This window comes from Homalodisca vitripennis, chromosome 1, assembly GCF_021130785.1.
Source record: "Homalodisca vitripennis isolate AUS2020 chromosome 1, UT_GWSS_2.1, whole genome shotgun sequence".
Taxonomy (NCBI): domain Eukaryota; kingdom Metazoa; phylum Arthropoda; class Insecta; order Hemiptera; family Cicadellidae; genus Homalodisca; species Homalodisca vitripennis.
Window position 1 is genome coordinate 27,975,994 of NC_060207.1, and position 25,266 is coordinate 28,001,259.

General features: G+C 35.0%; 1 protein-coding gene across 1 annotated transcript; it reads right to left on the reverse strand.

Annotated features, from left to right (window-relative positions):
* Window positions 1-2,854: 2,854 nt before the first annotated feature.
* LOC124356946 (extensin-like) lies at window positions 2,855-24,502 on the reverse strand. Its single transcript, XM_046808311.1, has 2 exons — window positions 24,457-24,502; window positions 2,855-5,319 (listed from the first exon to the last, which is right to left on the reverse strand). The coding sequence occupies exons 1-2, from the start codon at window positions 24,500-24,502 to the stop codon at window positions 2,855-2,857; spliced, it is 2,511 nt and encodes an 836-aa protein (XP_046664267.1).
* Between the last annotated feature and the right edge of the window lie 764 nt (window positions 24,503-25,266).

The following is a 25,266-nucleotide window of genomic DNA, read 5'->3' on the forward strand; positions in this document are numbered from 1 at the left end:
TGCCATACTGAATGTTCATGATGAAATTATAGTTTCTGAATTTAGGCGATTATGAATAAATATTAAACAGCTATAGATTATACCAATGAATGGAATGGTCAATATTTTCATTATCTCTAAAAATATCTTTACATGAATCCTCTCTGATTCAAAAATAGCATGGTTCTAATATATCTCTTTTGAGCTTTAAAAAACAGAGAAAATACCTGAACTACATCCCCACACTTGGATCCCATATTGTGCCAATGAAAAAAAGCAAGCATAATAAACTATGAGCCTAGTCTTAATATCAACCAGCTCTCTCAATGTGTACATTATGGTAGCAAGCTGAGCTCAGTTTTTTTATTTAGCAGTTCTATGTGTGGTCCTCCAAGAAAGATTCTTATCAATAACTAGCCCCAAAAACTTAGTGGTATTTACTGTAGACAATCACCGAGTTCTTAAAATCTATATTAAAATTGGAACATATAGCCCTTATTTTGTACAGTCTGAAATTTTTACAATTTGTGTCTTATCACTGTTTTAATGCGAGCCCATTACAAGTAAACCATTTTTCTAAGTCTATTAGGGAATTAATTATTTTCTAATTTTAAATCTTGCTCCCTGTTACATTTTACCAGAGATGTTGTGTCATCAGCATACAAAATCAGGTCATTTCTAATATTATGTGGCATGTCATTTATAAAGATAATGAACAACAAAGGGCCCAGAATGGACCCCTGTGGTACACCAGCACATATATTCACCCATGATGATATACTTTTTAATGCCATTATTGTTGATTAGCGTTCTTTGCTTTCTACCATGAAGAAAAGATTGAAACCATGCTAAAGAGTTGCCCAAAATCCCATAAAAATTATTAGTTTACTAACAAGTAAGGAATGATTTACACAGTCAAATCTGACCTCTTTACCAGCCAAGCCTAACATTATTCTAATTTGCTTTTTTCTGTAATATTAGTAAGTAATCCAAATTCTTTTTTGAAGTTCCGCCATAGAATTGCTATTTCCATAAGACATATGGGAATCAAAACAAAGAAAAATATATAGTTTTAAGTGAAGTAAGGTTACAGTATTGTTTCATTCTGCCTAATGCATAAATACTAGATGATAACTTTTTTGACACAAAGCTTACATGATCATCCCAACTTAAATTATTATCTATAACTAAGCCAAGAAACTTTGTACTAGTTAATTGTTTCTACTGAATAATCTTTTATTGTTATCAATGGATTTTATTGTTTTTCTATTTTATGTTTGGTGTGAAAAGAAATAAAGTTGGTTTTACTGGTATTTAAATAATAAATGAGCTGAATTTAAAACTTGTTTTATTTTTGCCATTTCCGTTTCTGCTTTGGTGTTCAATTTCCTGTTTATTTCTTCCTGAAAAGATAATATTAGCATCATCTGGATAGAGAATCATACCAATGGCATTTTCCTCACATATAGAAGGGAGACAGTCAAATAACACACAAACAGTAGAGGACCCAAAATGGAACCCTTGTGGGACGCCACACATTATTTTGTTTAGCGATGACCTGTAGCTTTCCATGTAGTTTGTGTGTTGATGTTTTTATTTCAACATACTGATAGCGGTCTTGTAAGTATGACTGGAACCATTTTAACTCTTTACCTTTAATACCAAGTCTAGTTAGAATTTTGAATAATCGTTCATGTGAAATACTAATCAAAGGCTTTAGATATATCCAGAAATACGCCAATAACATTTTCTTTTTTGTCTAATTGCATTGATAATTGTTTCTACGAAATTAACTCCTGCTGTCACTGTTGACCTACCTGTTTCTGAAACCATGCTGCTGGTTGTCCAGCAGCATATTTTCCTCCAGATAATGAACTAACCGATTGTGCCACCACTTTTTTCGTATATTTTTGAGAAGACTGGTAATATAGATACCGGTCTGTAGCTTCCTATTTCCTCCATTTTACCCTTTTTAAAAGATTGGAACCACTTTAGCAATTTTTAGTTGATTTGGAAATATTCTGGAAATTAAAAGATGAGTTGATGATATGTGTTAATGGTTTTAATAAATAATCTTTTGTCTCTTTTATCAGTCTCACAGTACTTCATCAAAGCCCGAAGAACTTTTATTTTTTAAAAGATTTTAATAATATTCAGAATATCTACAACGGTTACAGGAGTGAATCTAAAACGGGTTTGAGAAAACCCCAGCTCATTTGCTCTATCTATCAAAGCAATATTATCTGTACCAGACTCGTCTATGAGGTCACCTAATTTTTTCTTTTAGCTTTTAATAAAAAAAAATCGTTAAATGCCGTGCATATTTTTTTAGGATCACTTACAGTTTTCCTTTTTCAAAATGTATCTTTAAAATTATGATTTTCTTTTTGTTGTTTACCAGACTTCCCTATTAATTATTTCCCAGGTAGCTTTCATGCAATTATCTGAATTTCCTATTTTTTTTTATCATAGTATTCTTTTTTTGCTTTAATGATTTTACTTTTGATTTCTCGCTTTTTTTTTCCCTAAGGTCCCTTTTAATTCCTTCCTCCCTTGTCTCCCTAAACAATTTACTAAGCTGTAAGATCTCCTCCTTGCCTTCCAGAATACTTTGATTCACCCATTGATTGGACTTATTAGAATTTTTACTAACATACATTTTAGGGAAAATTACTGTTAAAATAGAACATAAAGAAATTGAGAAATATCTCATATTTTTAAATTGACTGCAGCCTGGTAATACTTCCATCCAAGACTCTACCGCAATTTCTCTGGAAAGATTTTCTTTATTTGTTTTATTGATTTTTCTAGTTAGCTGTTTGTAATTTACATTGTTTTTTTTTCGGTATTTTTAATTATTTTGGTAATTTGTGCGTCATGGTCCTGACAATTCTGTGGGGTGGTGGGGGTCTGGGTCTGGGGTGGGGGCTGGTGTTTTGGGCTGGGGGGTCTGTGTGGTCGGCTGTGTGGTCTGGGTGGGTTGTGTGGTTTTGGGTCTTTGGTGTCTGGGGGGGGTGGGGTTGGGGGGGGTTGGTTTGGTCTGTGCTGGTGGGGTGGTGTTCGGGGGGTTTTTTTGGGGGGTGGTGGTTTGGGGGCTGCGGGTGGCTGGGGGTTTTGGTGGTCTGTGTGTGGTGGTGGGGTTGGTTTCTGTGTGGTGTGTGTGTTGGTTGGTGTCTGTCTGTGGGTGGTTTGGGTGGGTCTGTGGTGTGTTCTGGTGCTGTTGGGTGTGCTGGAGGTTGCTGGGTGTTGGGTGTGGGTGGTCTGTGGGCTGTGGGTGGGCTGGGGGGTGTTGTCTGGTGGGGTGTGTGTCTGGGGTTCTGGTGGTCTGGGTGGTCTGGGGTGGTGCTTGGGTGTCTGCTGTGGTGTGTGGTGGTTGCTGTGGGTCTGGGTGTCTGTCTGTGTCTGTGGTGGTTCTGTGGGTGTGTGTGTGTTCTGTGGGGGGTGTGGGGGTGTGTCTGTGGTGTGCGGGGTGGTTCTGCTGCTGTCTGTGTGGGCTGTGGTCTGTGTGGGGGTGTGCTGGCTGTGGTGTTGGTTGTGGGTTGATGGGTGTCTGTGTGTGGTGTTCTGTTGTGTTGGGTGGCTGTTGTGTGGTGGCGTGTGTTCTGGTGTCTGTGGTGTGGGGTCGGGTGTGGGGGGTCTGTGGGTCTGGTGGGTCGGGTGGTGGTGGTGTGGCTGTTGGTTGGGGTGGTGGTGTCTGGGGGTGCTGTGGTGTGGTGGTTGGGGGTTGTCTGGGTTGTGTGGGTTGGCTGGGCTGGGGTGTGCTGTGGTGGTCTGGCTGGTGGTGTGGGGTGTCTGGTGGTGTGTTCGGGTGCTGTTGGTGGGTCTGGTGTGTGGTGTGTGCTGGGTGGTCTGGGTGGTTGTGGTGTCTGGTGGGGTCTGTGGCTGTGGCTGTGGTGTGCTGGTTCTGGGGTGGTCTGTGGTCTGGTGGGGTGGCTGGTGTGGTTTGGGGTGTGTGGTGGGGTGTGGGGCTGGTGGTCTGGTGGGTGTGGGTGGTGCTGTGGTGGTGGCTGTGGTGCTGTGGTGGGTGGTGGGCTGTTCGTGGGGGGGTCTGGTGGCTGGGGGCTCTGGGTGGGTGTGGGGTGCTGTCTCGTGGGTGTGGGTCTGTGGTGGTGTCTGGGGCTGTTGGTTGGGTGGTCTGTGGGTGTCTGGGGTTGGGTCTGGGGTGGGTCTGTGGGCTCTGGGTGCTGGGCTGTGCTGGGGTGCTGGTGGGGTGTTCTGGGCTGGCGATCGGGGCTGGTGGGTGGGCTGTGGCGGGGGTTGGTGGCTGTGGTTGGGGTGCTGGCTGTGGTGTCTGTTGTGTGGTGTTGGGTCTGCTGGTGTGCTGTGGGGGGTCTGCTGGGGTGGTGTGTGTCTGGGTCTGTGGCTGGGGTGGGGTGCTGTGGTCTGTTGGGTGGGCTGTGGCTGTGGTGGGTGGTCTGGTGTGGGGTGCTGGTCTGGTCTGGGGGGTCTGGGGTGGGGGTCTGTGTGGGTGCTGTGTTGTGGGGGTGTGGGCTGGTGGGTCTGGTGCTGGGGCTGGTGGTGGTTGGGGCTGTGGTGTGCTGGGTGGGGTGTGTGGTGCTGGTGTGCTGGGGTGGTCTGTGGTGGGGGTGCTGGGGGGGTGGGGTGGTGGTGCTGGGGGTGCTGGGTCTTGTGTGGGGGTCTGCTTGGTCGTGGTGGGTTGGTGTGCTGGGGGTGTCTGGTGGTGGGTGCTGTCTGTGGCGTGTGGGGCTGGTCTTGGTCTGTGGTCTGGGTGCTGGATGGTCTGGGGTTCTGGTGTGCTGGGGTGGTGGGCTGGCTGTCTGTGGGGGGGGGGGCTGGTCTGGGGTGTGGCTGGGTGGGGCTGGCTGGTCTGCTGTCTGGGGTGTGGGTGCTGGTTGTGGTGCTGCTGGGTGGGTGGGGGTGGGGTGCTGCTGGGGTCTGGTGGGGGCTGTGGTCTGTGGTGGTGGGTGTGTGGGCTGCTGTGGGGTGTGGGTGGGGGGGGCTGGGGGTGGTGTGTGTGTTGGGCTGTGGTGCTGGGTCTGGGGGTGTGTCTGGTCTGTGTGGTGTGTGGGTCTGGTGGGGGTGTGGTTGATCTGGCTGGGTTTGGTTCTGGGGTGGTCTTGGGGGGGTGGTGTGCTGGCTGGGTTTGTGGCTGTGGGCTGTGGTTGCTGGGGCTGGGTGCTGGGTGCTGGGGCTGTTGTCTGGTGGCTGGGGGTGTGTCTGTTTGCTGGTCTGGGGCTGGTCGTGCTGGGGTGCTGGGTGGTGGGGGGTGTGGCTGGGGTTGTCTGGGGGTGGGGCTGGTGGGCTGGGGGGCGGGTGCTGTCTGCTGGGTGGGTTGGGTGGCTGGTGGGTCTGCTGGGGGGGGTGGGTGTGGGGGTGGGTCTGGGGGTGGGGTGTGTGGTTGTTCTGGGGTGCTGGGGTGGTGGGGGCTGGTCCCCCCCCCCCCCACCCCCCCCCCCCCCCACCCCCCCCCCCCCCCACCCCCCCCCCCCCCCACCCCCCCCCCCCCCCACCCCCCCCCCCCCCCACCCCCAAAATTGATTATTTCCAATGATAACTGTTTTAAAATTCTGTACAAAGTAAATTAATTGATTAAGCAAAAAAATTAAATAAAGGTTTTATGTTCCTGTTCAATTATTAAAAGGTCAGCTTTAATGATAACAAAACTATTATTCAAGGGGACGGGTTATTTGTTTATAACTTCTCAGCATTGCAAACTACTTGTTCTAAATTATTTTTCAATATTTAATTTTTAAGTACTGTACTGCCATTTTGGATGCAAAAAACATTTTTTTTTTAATTTCATACAAGATAAGGATAAATAAAGTTGAAAATGTCATGAAAGATTTCTGAATATAACCCATACATATTTGGTAACCCAAATTCTAAACTATTTTTGGAAAAATTTGGAAAACTTGAGCCAATGACATTAAAATATATCCTCTATCAAGATTAAACCTACTGAAGTTTTCCAGCCTTCCAACCTTGAACAGTTCATATGTCCAATCTAGTGTACTTCACTTTGTCATTTTAGTGAAAATTTTAAATCCCCATATACTGCCAAAACAATACCTTTTCATATATGATAAGATGGAACAGTACAGTTTAAATCTAGGACTAGTCTATATTCTGTTCTTCAATTATTCAACATATGTCATGTTTATCTGTTGTCAGTAGTCAGTAGTCAAGTCTGCACTAAACACTTTCAGACACTTTTCAGATTTCAGACTCGGCACTAAGCCAAAGGTGAAATTGAACTTACCACAATGTATGCATTCAAACAACCCTTCCCACCATAGCTACATTATGTGTACACATCTTTAGTTTTACAATATTATAAGAAAACTTTTCCTATGATATATTTCATGAATGAAAAGTTTTATTAATATATAACAAATATTTTAATACTGCTTTAAGTGTAAACTTTTTTCAATTAGTTTCATTAATAATAGAGACCAAACTAAAAACATTTAATTCAAACTGAATCATATTGCAAAGACCAGAACGCTAAATTGTGTTTCTACAAAGTTTTCAAGTATGCAGGTCAGTGCAAAGTTAGATTGTGATGGGCTGGAACACAGTAGCCTACTGTACAGAGAGACTCCAGAACAAAAGTAGGTGGGTCTAATTGAGTTAGCATCAACAAGTGGAAAACAACCCTTCTAACTGCTCAGCAAACCAGCTAGATTCTCCTTGCCTACTGCCTACACTTCAGCCATTACTGATTCAGCTATTTATAAACATTCAATCACAAACTTTTAAATAACTGCCCCAGGTTTGTCCAACGTTGAATTTAATGATAAACAGCAACAATATTTATGACATTCGCCAACGTAGTATGTACATGCACATAACGTACTATCATGATACATTGAATATGATAAATTTAAATCAAATCATTTTAAATTCAATAAATATAGCGCAGAAAAATTATTTTATTTTTCATATTGATATCATATATCTTAGAATGTAATAAAAATCAGTTCCAAAAAAATCAATAATTGTTGAACTTTTACTTCAAGTTTTTTTTACCATTTTTGTGTTGATTATATCAGGTATTTTTTGCAGTATAACTTTATATCACCAAGCTATTTAACAAACATATTTGAATTTGTAAAATTGTTCTATTCCAAATATCTAATGTGAATAGACATTGTTCTTTATTGTAAATTAATAAAACACAACATGATAATATAAAATTAAAATACCATATCAAGTGACTACAAAATAAAATGAGTATTATATGTTAAATAAAACAGTGTTATGTTATGTTATTTTTATTATTAACAGTGACTTTTTATTGTGTTATTATATTAATTGAATATAACTTTGTATTAATTTGTTTAGCTAAATACTTTGGGGTGTTTGTTTTCTTTATTATAGGATAGAGTATTATAACTATTATCTATTATTAAATTAAATTTATAATAAATAATATAAATAATTAAAAACATTGTTGGGTTCTGCACTGTTTTGTATTTATTCAGATTGTCAATTTAAATGTTATGGGTGTTATATAATAATAGTATCCTTCCTTTACTGTTGTTTATATATCTCAAGATGTCTCATAATAGTTTTTGTAATAGTGTTCATGTTAAATATTTGAAAATAATAAATGCAGGATAATACATTTATAGCCCTTTACATTTATATTATAAGATTTCCAGTTTTTAAACTACACACTACAATATTTGCACATGATTTCTGAATCTTTGGTTTGATCTTTAGAGTGTCTAAGTTTTGTTCTTATAATTTGTATTTATAAATTAACTTTTATTTTTATAGGTTGTATAAGAAATAACAGATTCTGAAAAAAGTATCTTGCTTAGTCTTAAAAAAAACCTGATTTGCAATATTGATGAAAATTTATTAAAGATAGTAATGTTGTCACTATTGAATTGCTTGTAGTAGGGTTCAGAAAAGGTGATAATTAAAATAACAACTTCAAAGGTAAAAACATATGAAAGTATCTAAATGAAAGAGAAGCTCAAGCATATGAAAGATTCACAAGTCTCTGTAGCAACTTAGTCCTGCTTTCTGACTAGTCCCACCACCCTGGAAGCATGGCCTAAGCCACATTCATCCCATTTTAGATTTTTTTTAATTCAGATACAAAGTTCTGAAAAATTAATGCGTTTATGAAGTTGCTATTAAGTATGTTGCATGACCAAATGGTAAAAACGTATACGCATATATTTCACTATCATATGACTCTCTACATGCACCAAGCAACTCAAATATATCAACAGACCAAAATCGTAGGTAAGACTATTTTTAAATTATATAAAATTTAATACAGTCTATTAAGTAAAATACTCCCAAAGAGACTAGTAATGAAAATTCAACCTTGTCTTCATAACAAATTATATTTGGCCTACTTATTGCTAAATGGAAAGTAACAATATTAGAAGATATAATTATATCATTTGCAAAACTGCAAGTACAATATTATTATTGACGGGTCTGTTTCTACAAACCTGAGTAAAGTTTTACTTTATATTCAGTGAAACTTGGTTTAGTTATAAAGTGTTAATTTACATAACATGGAAGATAATATAGAAATTGATAAGAGCATAGACCACTATTAGTTACCTTTACCTTGTTAACCGATAATCTTGTCAACTTTACGACATTTTACAAGGTAGAATAACCATGTGTAAATACAGGTTTCGCTGAGGTTGCATGCAAAATTCAAATCTACAGCTCATTTAATTCTCAAGATATCCTGTGGATAGTAAGACATATAGACAATCATAAAAAAGAAGTTGACAAAAGAATTATGCATCATAAAAATCATTCTTGCAGAAATTAAGTTTCCTGAAAAATCTTCCTCCCCTCCCCTCTTACCTGTGTATTACAGCCTTTAAAATTAACATCTAATTTGACTTTTATTTCAGATATTTTATTAAAAAGAGAAGTATTCAAATGCCTAGCCCATTTCATTGTAACTTACTAATTAAAATACAAACTGAAACTAATACACAATTTCAAACCAAGATTACATTAAAATGCACATTCTTTAAACCAAAAAAATTTATAATTCTTCTATAATCAATCATATCACTTTAAAATTAAAATTCTCTTCTAAGCATCTAATTTTTATTGATTATTTAAAAAATCAATTGAAATCTGAAGTAAAACAGTTATTTTTAAAGTTTATAATGTTCCATAACTCTTAATAAACTAATAAAAATACATTTTTTGAATAAATTGGTATTTAAATTTAACGAGACACAATATTTAGAAGTGCTCTCAAACAGGATTTGGATACCTAATACTGTTCTTAAAATCTCTGACCTATTTCATGTTTTAACAACTCTCTAAAAGTATCCAAACCACGAACTTTGTCTAAATGTTCCTTGTCAAGAGCACTTCCAGATGATATATATGAAGAGACTATGGCTCATCCTGCACTAGTAGCAGTAGCGCTACAAGCAGCAATAGCATAATAATAGAGTTCACGTTTAGTCAGCCATACAAGTCTTATAGTTTAAATTATAATCTATATAATCATGTATTCTTATAAATTTGAATAGTTCAATGTTAATTAATAATGTAATAAAAAAATATTTTATTTTTCAATCAATTATGGAAAAAATTGTAATATGTTTAAATACTTTAAATTTGTTAAATATTTAAACCAAGCAAAATGGTTACCTATTTGAATTAAATTGTTATTAAAAATTTGTACTAAGCAAGAATTATATAAATATGTGGTACACTAGTGTGCCCAAAAAATAATTTTTCATTAATAATTACAAAAGACTCACTTAGTAGTTATTAGACTCCAACGTTCATAGCTGCCACTGACCATAAGCCTGGCATGTGTTAAGTGGTTTGCATGCTATGAAAGTGGACAGTTCCCTAAGTACAAATCATGGCCATTACAATGGGATTTCTCATCAGGCACAGCGGGATCTAGTTGTCACAGAGTGTGATAATATAGTTTGGGTCTCATATTTCAGCTACTTGAAGGATTGGACATAAGGATTCTAAAATACAAATAAATTGCATGTAAAATTGTCTTGAATACAATGTAATTAGTAACATGACAAGAAAAAGTCTTGTCATTTATTTAATGATTATTTATACTTCCAGCTAATGGATGTAGTATAGTTTAATACAGTATTATGAATGATGTTCAATGCATTTATTACATCAGAAAAAGTTTTTGGACAAATATTAAGTAGATTGCTGGTTACCCCACTTGTATGAACAACTTTTATTGTCTTGCGAGATAAGCTGATGAAAGAACATAAACAAATGTTCCATATTTAATAGTTTAGTTTGTACTCACATAAACTTGCTTTTTGTTTCAAAATACGAGACAATGTTAAATTAAAAATTATTTTCCTCCATTATCTTAATGTAAACTGTAAACACTTGCATGATAATTTATTGTATAGGTATGATTCATATAGCCAATAACATTTTTGTTTTGTTGTATTTTTTTATTTTATAAATCACCGAGTTCTCATTTTTTTTTAAACTAATAATTAATGCAAGGTACTTGTGTATAAATAAAACGTATGAATGTACACAAATCATATTTTATGAATCAAATGTGACACCTCACATGATTTTATGACCTAAGTATAGGGATCATTTAAAATTCAAAATATAATCTTTTTGGACACAAGTATAAGTAAGTAACAGTTCATAGGTGCCAGATTTACTGCTAGTAATTCAGAATTTAGTTCCACAAGATCAATGCTAAAAGTTAAATACCTTTATATCATTAAAGTTAATTGTAGAATATGGAAGATGTCTCATTTTAAATATGTATGTAATGCAAACACATCCAAATAATTGTTTAATTTAATAATGTTACTGGTTTTTATTCATTTGAACAATTTTTGTACTTTATAATTTTAATATAATAAAAAAAACTTTACAACAAAAGGTTTGAATGTGTATTAATAATATCTTTGAAATAAAATATCTTCTGTAATTTTATGTCCAAAAACAAGGACGTATAAAAGTGCTTGAAATTTATTATTTGTGTGTAGTAAAACTAATGGTCATTCACTAAAGCATTTAATGATTTATAATGTTTAAATTTAATGATTGTATGCTGGGATAAACATATCTATACATCCAGCTTTAATGATTTTTTTTTATATATTAATATCCAGGGGTTATTTTATGGTTAATAAACACATACGGGCCTAGTTTTATTTATTATTTAAATAAAGTGATCCTTTCCTTGTTATTAATATATGTTTAATAAGCTATCAATAAGTTATATAATTTTAATACAAACCAATACTGGGAGGATAGTAATACTTCACTGAGCCTAGTCTCATATTTGTACATCTCAAGAGTTTGTAAATTGATAGAAATAAAGTGTGTTGAAAACAGTTTTGTATCTTGTATTTTTATATAACCAGTGTATCACAAATTATCAATGTTTTCATTTACTACCATCAAAATTTTGAATAAGCTGTTATATATTACTTTCTATGTATTTGTTCTCATAACTTAGGCGTCTATTACAGTCATAGTCACCCAATGTTTGAAGTAAATAATTTTATTTTAATAGCAGAACACATTTTGAGAAATTACCTTTAGACTTATTTTGGGTTTGGACAGAGCTGTTTCCTCCCAGAGCTGAACAGTAATACCTGAAGTTTCAAATGTGGAATCACACCTTCAGACTTGTCTGTCTCAAAATGGTCCAATGCATTTAAACACACAAGAAATGTAATTTCTTCAGTTCGTAAAACATTAGACAGCTTTGTTAAATTTCATACATTAAGATAAATTTTATGTGTAGCGTAAAATATTAATTATTAAAAAAAATTCCCAAATAAATCCTTTAAACTTCTAGCTTTGTTTTTGTATAGCTTATTTATTCTTAATTATCCTTGTAATACAGAAAGACTTATTTTCGTACAATTTTTCTAAAAGGTGCGTGTATTACTCAGGTAAACATGTATTTATTGACTGAGCATTAGAGAAGTCTACCATTCAGAGGACTAGAAAATCTCTCTTTTCTGTATGTCTGTCCTCCGGGGAGTATCTCCAGAATGAATTTAACTATAGTCTTTAAGTTTTCAATAACGTTTCTTTATAATCAACATTGTTTCGATGGTGGTGCATGTTCCTCCATAGGGTTTAGCTGAGCGTTATTAAAGCCTAACTTTCTATAGTATATCTCTATAACTGATTAAGCAATCTTTACCAAAGAATTTAATCCTAGCCACAATTGATGTCACATCACTATACACCAACATCCCACATGATGAAGGCATAAATGCAACTAAACATTTCCTTGATACCAGATCAGCAAATTCAAAGCCCTCTACTTCTTTCCTTTTAACACTAATAGAGTTTATCCTAACAATGAACTGTTTTAAATTCAAAGATGATTTCTATTTACAAATAAAAGGTACAGCCATGGGAACACCCTCTTATGCACCCTCTTATGCAAATCTTTTGAATTTGAAATCTTATGAATGGGCTTCTTTGAACAAAATTTCTTAAATACCCAAAATAAACTTCCTCTGATCTGGTATCGTTACATAGATGATATTTTCTTGATATGGCAACATGGTGAAGATCTCCTTAAAGATTTTCTAAATTCCCTAAACAAATATTCAACATTAAATTTCACTTGGAAATATTCCCACACAATCATTACCTTCGTAGATGTTGATGTGTTTTTAGAAGAAGGCTTTCTTAAAACAAAAATTCACGTTAAAGATACCAACACTATGAATTACTTAAATTATACTAGTTGCCATCCTACACATATAAAAAAAAGTATTCCAAAAATTTTAGCCATTCGAGCAAAGAATTTATGTAGCAAAGAGTCTGATTTCACAAATTATATTAACAAATACATTCAAAAAGTTAAATTATCCCGAGAAACTTGTAAAAAATCAAATTAATAGGACAAAAAATTTTAATTACAAGAAATCTTCTCCTCTAGATGAACCTAAATTTACTACCAAATTCTACCCTGGACTTAACTAAATAAACCCTATAATTAAAACTGCTTTCTATATTCTACAGTCATCATCGGAAACTAAAGATACATTTTCAAAACCACCTAGGGTCATCTTTAGAAGACCGTCAAATCTTAAAAATATGCTAGTTCAAACCAATCTTAAACACAAAAATCGAGAGAAAATTTTTAACGGTTGTAAACCCTGTCAAAAACCACGTTGTGGTACGTGCAAAATTATGTCCTCTAGTCAAAATTTTAGTAGTAACATAACGAATAAAACGTATCCAATTAAAGGACCAATTGATTGTAATTCAAGTAATATAATATATCAACTAAATTGTAATTTTTGTACCAAACAATATATTGGCCAAACCTCTAACCCTCTTTGTATCAGAATGACAGGTCACCGTTACAGTATTGTTCTTGGAGATGACAAGCCCCTCGCTGTACATTCCAGAGAACATAATCAGGACAAAATTGAAAACTGTTACAAATTAAAAGGCATCAATAATGTTCCATTGCATGCCAACGAAAATATAAATAGGTTTAATTTGAGAAGGAGCGAAACTGCTCATCAACTTGTTTTAAGGTCAAAATTTCCTTTAGGTTTGAACACTCGTTAATTTCAAAATTTTTTTCCTCTTTGGTATTTATGATGAAACATCAGCTGTGAGGTATTTTCCCCCTGTTTATTATTCTACTACAGTTCCTTTTCTTGTTTCTATTTATTTAGTTTATTATTTAATTTTGTAAATATTTATACACTATTTGTTATCTGAAGAAGTATGCTGACATACGAAAATTCATATAAAGAGTTTACCAATATTTGGTTTTTTATTTTTATATGAAGAGAATACATATTGATATATATATATAAATATATATATATATATATATATATATATATATATAAATGTTTACTCCATCACAATAACTAGCTTACATAATATAATATATCATAACACCACTATATAAGAAACTAAATACAGTTACCTCTATCTTACTAATATAACTGTACCAAACATGCGGAAAAGCCAATTGAGGATTTTATTATTTCAAAAGATGAATTATAGTGTCTAGGATTACTTAGTAGATAAAAGACAAACTAAATACAGTTACCTCTATCTTACTAATATAACTGTACCAAACATGCGGAAAAGCCAATTGAGGATTTTATTATTTCAAAAGATGAATTATAGTGTCTAGGATTACTTAGTAGATAAAAGACAAACTAAATACAGTTACCTCTATCTTACTAATATAACTGTACCAAACATGCGGAAAAGCCAATTAAGGATCTTAATACTTCAAAAGATGAATTATAGTGTCTAGGATTACTTAGTAGATAAAAGACAAACTAAATACAGTTACCTCTATCTTACTAATATAACTGTACCAAACATGCGGAAAAGCCAATTGAGGATTTTATTATTTCAAAAGATGAATTATAGTGTCTAGGATTACCTAGTAGATAAAAGACATAGCAGTGCTACAGTTAAGTTTGTTTTGCACTTATGACTGAGAATTCTACTTCGGCTGTTTGAATTCAAATCTGTTGCCTTAGTTGAACTTGCCTTACGGCTTTGATCAAGAAATAAAAGATATATTTAGTCCTCAAAAACCTAACTTGGTAAAGATATTTCCAATTTTTAACCCCTGGAGGGTTAACTTCTGGCTTGTTGACACTTTCAGTTGAACCCATACTGAGCTCAGCAAAGATTGATGTCACTTAAATCTGAATAACCTTATGGATGCCCAGGAGCGGCACATTAGTAACTGCAATGTCAAGATTCTAGGGTGCAAGGGTAGTTTGATTGGTCTAGTCTACTGCGGGAGATGACTGATGAGTTGGTGGGGTTCCCTAATACTCAAAACGTTGTTGCTAGTCTAGACATAAGGGTGTACGACTCCCTGCCTGCTTTGACAGGAGAGAGGCTGGTTCAGTGCTGGCTTCCCCTTCTTTCAAGGGGACATGACTGAGATTAATGCACTAAATTCTTCCTCATGGATTTCGATAGGAGAAGATCCCTACATCCAAACTTACCCATCCACAATATACTGTCACTCCGGAAGCAGTGCAAAGATCCTTTTAGGTCTATGAACAATTTATAAATTTCTTGTCCTAAGAGAATAAAACATTTCAGTGGCATATTAGGGTTTGCCTTATTGTGCCGATAAAGGAAAAATACATAAATATACTTAAGACTCAGAAGTACACCTCGATCAAGAGGTGTCTACTTTAGCCGTTTAAACTAACTTACATTGCCACAGTTGTGTTTGCCTTATTGCCCTGATAAAAAAACTATAAATGTATGTAGCTCTCTGAAATCTACTTCAGTCAAATGGACCTACCTCCTCCAGTTCTTGTAATTTACTTTTTGTTTAAAATATTTCCAGTACCATAGTTGGATTTGCCTTGTCCTGATGCAGAAAATATACATTCATTTGGAGAACTGAAGCCTATTATGGTCCAGGAGAAAATCCTATCATTTCCGGTATAAAGATGAAATCTTTTTTAAGTTCATGCAACATTTCAAAATAATCGTTTATAAGATTTCGTGTTATGGAAGTCTTGTCATTTTTCAGACTGTAGTCTTCGACAATGGGTCGTTGAGGCTTGTTATTGTTCGTTTCTCTGTTCTTCATTAACCCACTGTTAAAATCCCAAATCATAATGTCAAGGAACACCAGTTTCGAGTATCTTAAGTGAAAACATTCAAAGTTTTATTCATTATGGCTGGTTTTATAATGGCATTTACAATGCATTAAATGGTTTACAATTTGTCTCTGGTATAATCTGAGTAAAAGTTAGATACTAACTTTGTTTTTGCCTGCATAACACTAAAGATCAAGCATTGTTCTGAAATTTTAATTTCAAACAAATGTTTCTACCTCTATGATGAACTTCAACTGAAAGTGTCAATAACTGTTTAGTGTCAGTTAAATTGGGATTATGAAGCTTAAATATTACCATTTTTTCTGAACTCTAAAATATTACATGTAACTTCAGATCATTCTCTTTATATAAACCTTCCTCGGATTTCAACGAAGATTTTACAGAGAGCATTAGCCAGATTGGTCCAGCCATTCTTGAGATTAGCACTTGATAATACATTTAGTAGTTCATTTTTATTTACAAGATTCATAGAAACCCAACTTAATAATAACGAGTTCTACATTGATGCATGTCCAGCAACGGGATTTGGCTGTGCGTCATTGAAGCCCTTGGCTTGTTACAATTTATTTTTGTCTGCTAGACAAATGTAAAAATTTGTTTCTGTATGATTGGCTATCTACCTGTCTGCAGGATATCTCAAGAATGAAATGAGCAATAAACTTGAAATTAATATGCAATCTCAGTAAAGCCTATTACACGATACATGATGTGGAGTGTTCCTCCCTTGTAGTATAACACTCAGGCAGTAGTATGAAATTACAAATCGTCAAACTTGTTCGGAAATCTATTGCAAAGTGTTAAGATATTCATTGTTTACGTGCCGCATCGCTTTTTATTTCGTCCAACCTGAAGAAGGATTGGGGCGCTCACGTGATATGAGCTTGATTTTTTGATACTATTATGAGGGATATATCAGGGTGGTGTCAAAGGACTCACTGGAGCCTGCACAGATCAGCAGAAAGATTCGTCATCAGTACGCTCCCATGACCAAATTAGGTTGCAGATTGATTTGACAAAAGAAAGTACGAATCACAAATGCCACTCAGCACTGTTGAGATAGAGAACATCCCTCAAGATGGTAAGCTAAAATGCAAGCAACAACATTCTTTAGAATGTGTTATCGACTCGCCATCATAAACAGTTAACTGATTTTGCTGTCTCTCGTATGGTAGTAATGTGTAGATTCTGAACCTTTTTATTGCTCTTTATTTGTTACTCATTTGTATGAGTAGGTACTTCTACAGACGTAAAAACAGGAACATACAAAAATTTTATATGATTATTTTATAAAAGCCAAAGCATAATTGTGTATCCCTGGAAATCAAAGATAAATGATTTTTATTTCTATTTTCTTCTGATATTGTATATTTACATAAAGAGTACAAGCATCTGACAATGAATTAAAATAGGTTATTCTGGCTATCGATTTATAAAAAGGATTAGCCTATTGGTATGTCCAGTTGTTACCTAATGATAATTTATGAATTAATAAAGTTGATTATTTAGAGGCACCCATTACAAAAGTCTGTAATGCCTATAAGATTAAGGTGCATTCACATATTTCTTCTAGAGGCTGCAGTATAGTAAGCGATCACCACAACATTTGAATCAGGGTATCAGATTATCGAATAGAAAAATATTATAACTGTAGTAATTTACAATTAATTATTGTCAGTTCTTTTTAATGTACCTATTGAATAACAAATATTGTTCAAAAACTAATTCAAAATAAAGTCAACTGTGGTATATTTGAGTAATGGCCACAAGTACAATGGCGATGTGTATGTTTATTTGTGTCACAAGCTGCGGACACATTTATCCTACAACATAATAATTAAAAGTAACTAAATGCTACACTTTTATTTCTGTTACATTTTAAAAATACACATAACCTATATATATTTTTTTATTTAACATAAAATTATTACTTTTTAAAACATAACAATAGCTAAACTATATAGTGTAACTTGAAATACTTATAACGTAATTCATCCTGACATTTTGGTTTCAGTACTTTTATCTAGTGAATATCAATGATTCGATTGTGTTGTTAGCCGCTTATTGTTGTGCAGATTGAGATACATTTTTTGTTATAAAAACATAAATAAGGTCATAAGCTTAAAAATTGCTAGTATTAACAGACTACTGCAAACAATTTATTCTTGAAAAAGTAGGTATATACTATTCTTACTTTTATAAGATTGAATACAGTGTTAACAATTAAAGTAGGCCTACAACGTTATTTACACATGAACTAACCTAGTTCTTCTGTGATTGTGATGAATTTATACATGTAGGCCTAGTATTTTGAAGTTTGTTTGCACTATTTCAGCATAGAAATTATTCTTGGAAAGTGTTTTATCTTATGAATGACAGAAACTTGACAATGCCCCATATAACTGTTATAGGCTATGTACAGACTAGCCTAGTTGACAATGCCGGTAAAATTGTGATTTTAAACAGAAGAGTATACAATATAACATGTTTTAAGATTCATGTTTTAATGATATTACAATGTTGCCTAATAAAACAGTCACATCCAAAAATAACGAAAATTATCAGTGACAGACTAACCTGTCTCAGTCTTTACTATCCTCAATGTCTTCAGTCTTGTGAGGCAGTCTTCTCGTATGGCACATGAGGCCTTAACTTTAGTGCAAATGCACTTTTTATAACTGCTAACTCATAGTTTATGTCACCCACAAGTCATAAATGTAATATAATCCACACCTAAGTAAGTTTAATTTCATTATAGTCTAGGACACGGGAACTCACAATCCTAACCCCGCCATGTTTGTACTTTTTCAATGAAAATCCAAACAAACTGCGTTTGGATTGGAGCTACCTGCGCTATCTATCATTGAAAATGTGAAACTTATGGGCACTTAGCTGAGAAGTTAGTTCATAGGTAGCGTCTGCAGCCCTCGCTAACAAAATTTATTCCTGCACTCCAAATTCCAGGTTGATTCGAAATACTCGTTTCCAAGTAGACTAAACAAACACTTAAGTGTTTATATTTCCGTATTAGAAACTTCATTAATAGCACATAAAACAAACATATTACACATACGCATATTTTGTCTGTGCTTAATAGGTATTTTGTGAGGGAAACGTCCCAGTCAAAAATGTGACAAAAGAGATAGGCTAGTTAGGCGTACTAATGAGATAGCAGCAGGCAGTTACTCAAAACTGATTTGGTAAATATTTATTGTTCAGATAATTTCCTAAGTGCATTATACAAATCAATCGTGCATAGTAGATTAGATTAAGGGGAGTCTAAATTGAAAAAATTTATTTTTTTCAATTTTGGGTTTTTTATTGAACATTATAGTTTGAGATTTCCTCTTTCCAATGATATATAACACTTTGTAATACATAAATCATAAAGCCATGAAAAAAATCAATAAAATAAGGCCTGCAACAGTTTTAGTAAAAAAGTTTCTTGGTCATGCAACTGTATCAATCTGAATCCCTACCTTATGGACCTGATGTAGTAATTAGAAAACTAGAGTGCGTAGGTCATGTACAGAAGCGTATGGGGACTCGCCTACGCACTCTAAAAGATAAATGTAAAAAAGAAAAATTGTCAGATGGGAAACCTTTGTCTGGGAAAAACCGACTAGCGACTGCTGCGGTTCAAAAGCTTCAGACGTTTTATGGATTATCAATTAGGAGGAACACCCATAGTGTAGTTGAGATGAAGAAAGCTGTTTGGGCAACATATTTTCATGTCCAATCTACAAATGAAAGGCCAACACATCAATTGTGTCCGAATGATGAATTGACGTGGTGTAAATATAAAAAAGCAGAACTCGAAAATAAATCCTATGACCATGGCAAACATTTCCATCTCCCTGAAGCCATTATGTTGAAATTAAAACCAATTTTCAAGAGCCTGTCTGATCCAGAGTTATTAGCAAAGTGCCTCAAAGGGAAGTCCCAGAACCCAAATGAGTCACTAAACAACCTCATATGGTCTCGTATTCCTAAAAGGGCTTTTGTACGATTGCACACTTTGACATTTGGCGCACATGATGCTGTGCTATCATTTAATGAAGGGTTTTCCAGCAAGTTTAAAATATTAGAGGAGTTAGGGCTGGAAGTAGGATCTAACATGCTTGCCGCTATGAAGAAGATGGACTTGGACCGACTCCGAAAAGCAGAAAAGGCCATGACTGACCTTGAAAAAAAATCCAACAAAGCAGGACATTAAGCAAAAGAAGACTGGAAGACATTTACCAGGTGTCAGAAGACCCAGACGACCCATCTTATGGTGCAGGATTACACTAAAGTTAATATAACTTATATTTTGGTGTTAATTTTTACATTTTTGTAGTTTTCCGCAAAATAGCATTTTTGTACATTTTATGTGATATATCTCAAGAACGGTATAAGAATAGAATAATTTTAAAAAATCATATTTTTTTAAAAAAATCACCAATTTTTGTATTTTTTACCAATAATAACAATAATTTACGCGGAACTAACTAAAGAGCTGTTCTTTCAAACAAACAAAACTGTAGGTTTCTAGGTTACTTACTTCCAGAGATATGTAACATAAAGTTAACATTATCGTTAAATGGAATTTAGACTCCCCTTAAGGAATATTTTGCTGGGGTGAAACTTTTAAAAGCAATCTAAAATCTTTACAAATTTAACAGTAGAAATAAGATGTTTAAAAATATAAGAATAATTAAAAATAAAGTCAGAATGGAACCAACACACCCCTATGACTTAAATTAACTGCTACCAAGGAAACCCTTTGAGTGATAAATAATCGCAGTGTAACACACGGTTGCCACAACACCACCACGTAGACTTAATCGTTCACTGGGTAGATGGTGTCACAAAAACTACCCTTGTACAGGGGTGTCACATCAATAAAACACAATTTACAATAAGTGAATATGTTACACATTAGAACACGAAACAAACAAAGACAAGAATGGCAGTGGCTAGACACTACGCTTGTCGCTTTCATAGAACTATCTTAAAATACATTATTAACAAGCCAAATCTTCAAAGGAATGGCAGATCCTTTAGATCAAGCATATCGGCACATCGTAACAGCTAGTGACTACTGTCAAAATAATATGTTAAACACAATATTTGGAAACAATTTATACATACCAGAATATAGATAAGCTAAGTTCAAGCAGTGTTTTACTGCACATTGGGCGGTGTGTTGCTTTCGTTATATTATTTATCTCGCTCGCTAATCATGAATTTCAGGTAGGCTATTAATGAATTTAATGAAACATGTTACGTTTACGACTACCATCCGGATTACTGTTTACCAAGTTTTCCGGATTACACAGCGCTAAAGCATTAGCCTACTAACTCCATTTAAATCTTCATATATAAGATGTTCCGTAACTCTGTGGACAAAGGTATAGGTACCACGTTACTGTTCAGGTCAAGACAACTATATTTCACCATATGAACATGAGTCTCTGATGCTTAGTTTCCCATCTGTAGTACTGTATGTTTTTTTTAATAAAAAATGAGTATCTTAAAAACTAATAAGTTCAAATTATACTAATTTTGGTTCATATGTTTATGATAACAAGGCCAAACGGCGGCCATTACACTTTTAAACCTTGAATATCTTAAAAACCACTGGTTTTTCTAATAAATTACAGTTTTTAGAGGATATTATCACAAATTTAATGACACCAACATTATTTAAATATAATAATAAATAATTTATTTAGAGCAAATTTACTGTGACAAGACATGGTTTCCGTTGAGGTTCTCAGCAAATAGCCAACGGTACAAAAACTAAATAAACGGCAGCAGAGAGTTACGGAACACCGTGTATTTTTAATATTAGCTATCTTTTCATCTGGTGTGATCCGGAAAACAATTTTATGACAGTAATAACAACGGCCACATAAGCCTAATAATTATGTTGGACGCCACACTTAAGTTTGGTGAAGGCTATTTCGTTAAAACCACCAGTAATATAAATAATTAAATGATGATCATAAAATGTATACAAGTTTTAATTTTTTAACAACCGGCCGAAAAGAATCACTCTAGAAGTGACCAGAACGTAACAGAATAAAATTCTGCAGTTCAGCATTTCAGCATTCAATTCAGCATTTGCAAAACTCTAATCCATAAAACAATTTATTCATCTGGAGTTCGAAGCCTGGATGACTAGTTTTAAGTTTTGTTATCTTTATAGCGATAAGATAGGTGACGGTTTCACTGATAGCGCTATAAAACTTATTATACATAGACATTATCAATGTATGAAATTGTTTTTATTATTAAATATTTGTATAGAAAAAGTTGAAGAGTTGTGTCTATATAACAGATCTTGACCATTTAGGAGTTGGTCAATTTGCAATATAGTAAAGAGTTATTGAGATTCTGCTTTTCTTAAAAAGACACACACACACACACACACACACACAAATAACTATTTTTCATATTGTCTTTGATACATTATGTTCCTTCATTAGGTCAATTCTTAACGGTGTGCATCAATAGTAACAGTGTTAATGTTTACCCTGCCCTAGTAGTAGAATTACACGAATGAGAATTATCGACTTTCTCTATACTCGCAATCGTATTCTTTATATTGGAAATGTTAGGGACAAATATAGGAGGAGGTTTTACTTTTGTAAAATTACTATGTTCGTACCGTTCAGAACTTATTTCAACTTCTACAGCTTGTTTCGTACTGTTTATTACTTAAAAAACTATTTTGACAGCAAGTTTCGTTTTGGTCGTCGTCTTCATTTTCATCAGGAAAAGTTGTTCTAGGTTTTTCATGAAATTTCGTAGTAGCACAATAACTATGACCATCGCACACACTTGTAAATTAGCCTTTGTTTAAGGATGAATAGTTAAACTTTGAGGTATCCATTTTGTTACAATTAATTGAGGTAAATAGTTTTCGTAACAGAATATTATGAATAAACACTAACCCGGAATGTTAGCGAACTGTGCTGTCAACTCACCGAAAGTGGAAATATACCAGAAAGTGTTTTCAAAATACCATTACCAATTTAATTTGTATTAGTTTCAATATGGTATGAATAAATTTGAAATTGTTGCCAATATTTTATAAGATTACACACTTGAGAGAGGCAGTGACACTGTCCAGTCTCCAAGTTTAAATTTGGGTATTGTGTTAAACCATGCTGTCATATGAGGAGATAGATTAAAATCTTAATTCTTAAAATTGCCGTATCCATTAGAGAACAGGGGGTTTGAAAAATAATTTGGATAAGAAACTAGATATGTGATTAAATGGATTGGATATTTACGTCATGTCTTCTACCATACTTATCGTTTAGCAATTATTTCTATTCTTATAATGTAAATCTAATGGCAGGAAACTTTTTAAGTTACAATGTTACAACATTCCATAGGTATTTATCTTACTAGAAACTTGCTTACGGCCTTACTAGAAAATACAACCCTGATTCTCTTGATTATAGATGAATGTAATTTATAACATACGAGTACATTACAGAACTACTTTCGTAGGAGCAACGTTGTTGAAAAATCTAAGTAAAACACTAAAAATAAAAATCACAAGTCAAATCAGTAAATTAAAATAGTTCAAACTCTTTTTCAACAAATAAGAATCGTGAAAAAATTGGTTCTAATATTCTTACAAACGTTTACAGTACGGTACTTCCAATAAATCAAAAGTAGCATTTTTACATACACCAACTCAACACAAACTTTACTAACCACCGAGTACAAGAACACTTCTGGGCCGCCTTTGCAGACTCCTTCGGAGTTATAACGTCCCACATATGTTGGATAATTGCTCTCAAACAATAGTCCAGTCAATATCGAATAAAAAACATCCGCTACTGTTCTCAGTCATACTTACCGGAGTTACTTTATATGCTGTATCTAGATAAATAATAACAAGCACGGTACTTTTAGCAATCTTGTTGTTGGAGGTGTTTTTTCAAACTTAAATCCAGTTTGATCCAGACGATAACTAGAACAAGGTTTGCAATTGAAAAGCATCAAATGAAGGCTGGCGAAAGTGGGTCGCCTGCATTGTACCTCTCCTGGAACTACAACCGTGTGGAGTCACTCCTCAGAGGGGTGTAACGCCAGGGGCTGGCCAAGTTCAAGGATTGAAATAATACTCCAGAGCTTGGTCACGTCCAACGGTTGTACTTATTCCTCTTGGGGAGTATTGTTCAGGAAGTGTACATGTACACCACTGGTAATATATATCCAGGGGTGTAATTCTAGTCTTTGAACAGGTCTGGCGTTATACCCCATCATATATAACGTCAAAATCACTTCAGAAGCATCGATCGAAAGGTGTAGTTCTAGGAGAAAAGGGCCAATGACGCTACTCCGAAAAAGCCATAGAGCAGAGACCGTAACGTGGGAAATATCGTGTAGCCCCACAACCATCAATTAACAAAAATATCAAAAGAGTAATTGCGGCCATCTTAATTTTTCTAATAATCTTTATCAAGTATGAAAAGACGTTGAAGGATGAAAAAGCCAAAGTTTGAAGCACTTTTGAGATTTCTTTATACGATAATGATACAAGTGACTGTCGCTATTAACTTTCTTCTCTCGATCTCATTATGCCTTATCATAAGTAATGAGATTTTCCAGTACGAGATATTTGAGAAATGAACACATCATCCTCTAGGTTGAGAGTAGTTGCTGTAGCTTTGCTTGATTTTCTTCTTCTTATCCTCTTATCCAGTACAAAAACGAAACAGTGTAATTGATAGAATTAAAGATCCCTATGATGCACCACCTGTTTTTATTGACCCGGAGTTGATCTTTATTCCTTTTCAGGACATGGTTCTCAAAACATCTATATATTATCAGGAAAGAATCAACGACAATAATCGCTCTCCCACTCGTTAAACTTCAGACCACTCACCAGTCACTTCAAACACCCCATCGAAGTATTCGAACTCCACTCGCATAGACTAATCACGTGTCATGCTAACTTTTCCATTTCTAACTCTGCCAAAACTGTACTGGCAAAGTGAAACCCCTCTCTAATGTTATAGTTATATCTACAAAGTAAAGTTGACATGGTACCATCGACCGTTATAGATAGATTTAGGACTGTCCCATTTAACTAATTTTCTTCAAAGCAATTCTGACACCACCTTTGCTTTCTTAAATTGGTTAACAGTGAGAGACAAAGCTACTTTAAAACCGATAATAGAGTCAAAATTAAGATTGACAGCAAAGGCTCTTCTTCCTGTTTGAAAACACGGCCCATATGATAAATTCGCGATCCGTCTCTTTTCACTCCGAACAATATTAAACCCCGTTTATTGTACTAACAATATATTCGTAAAACTCATTTTGTTCTCCTCGTTGCTAGCAACAATGGTAAGTAGCTTATCCAGCCAACATCATTGAACGTCTTTGTTACATCCAATGATGCATTCTGAAGCAGACGCAATTGTGACAGGGCGTTTTAGAAGATAACACGCAAGAGTTGTCCTCAGCGCATGTTACTACAAGAAAAGTCGCCCTTCGAAGAGGCAGAATCAACATATCATGGGACTGACTTACTGACTTATTGATGTTTTACTGATATATCGAAAGTCGGCTGGCTGAGCAAACCATTCATCAATTAGAGTAGGCTTAGATCATGCCGTGTTATAAGGAAGTTAAAAGTTTTATGACAGACTTTTGTACTAAATTATACTGCACGTAGTGTAGCTGTTTCAAA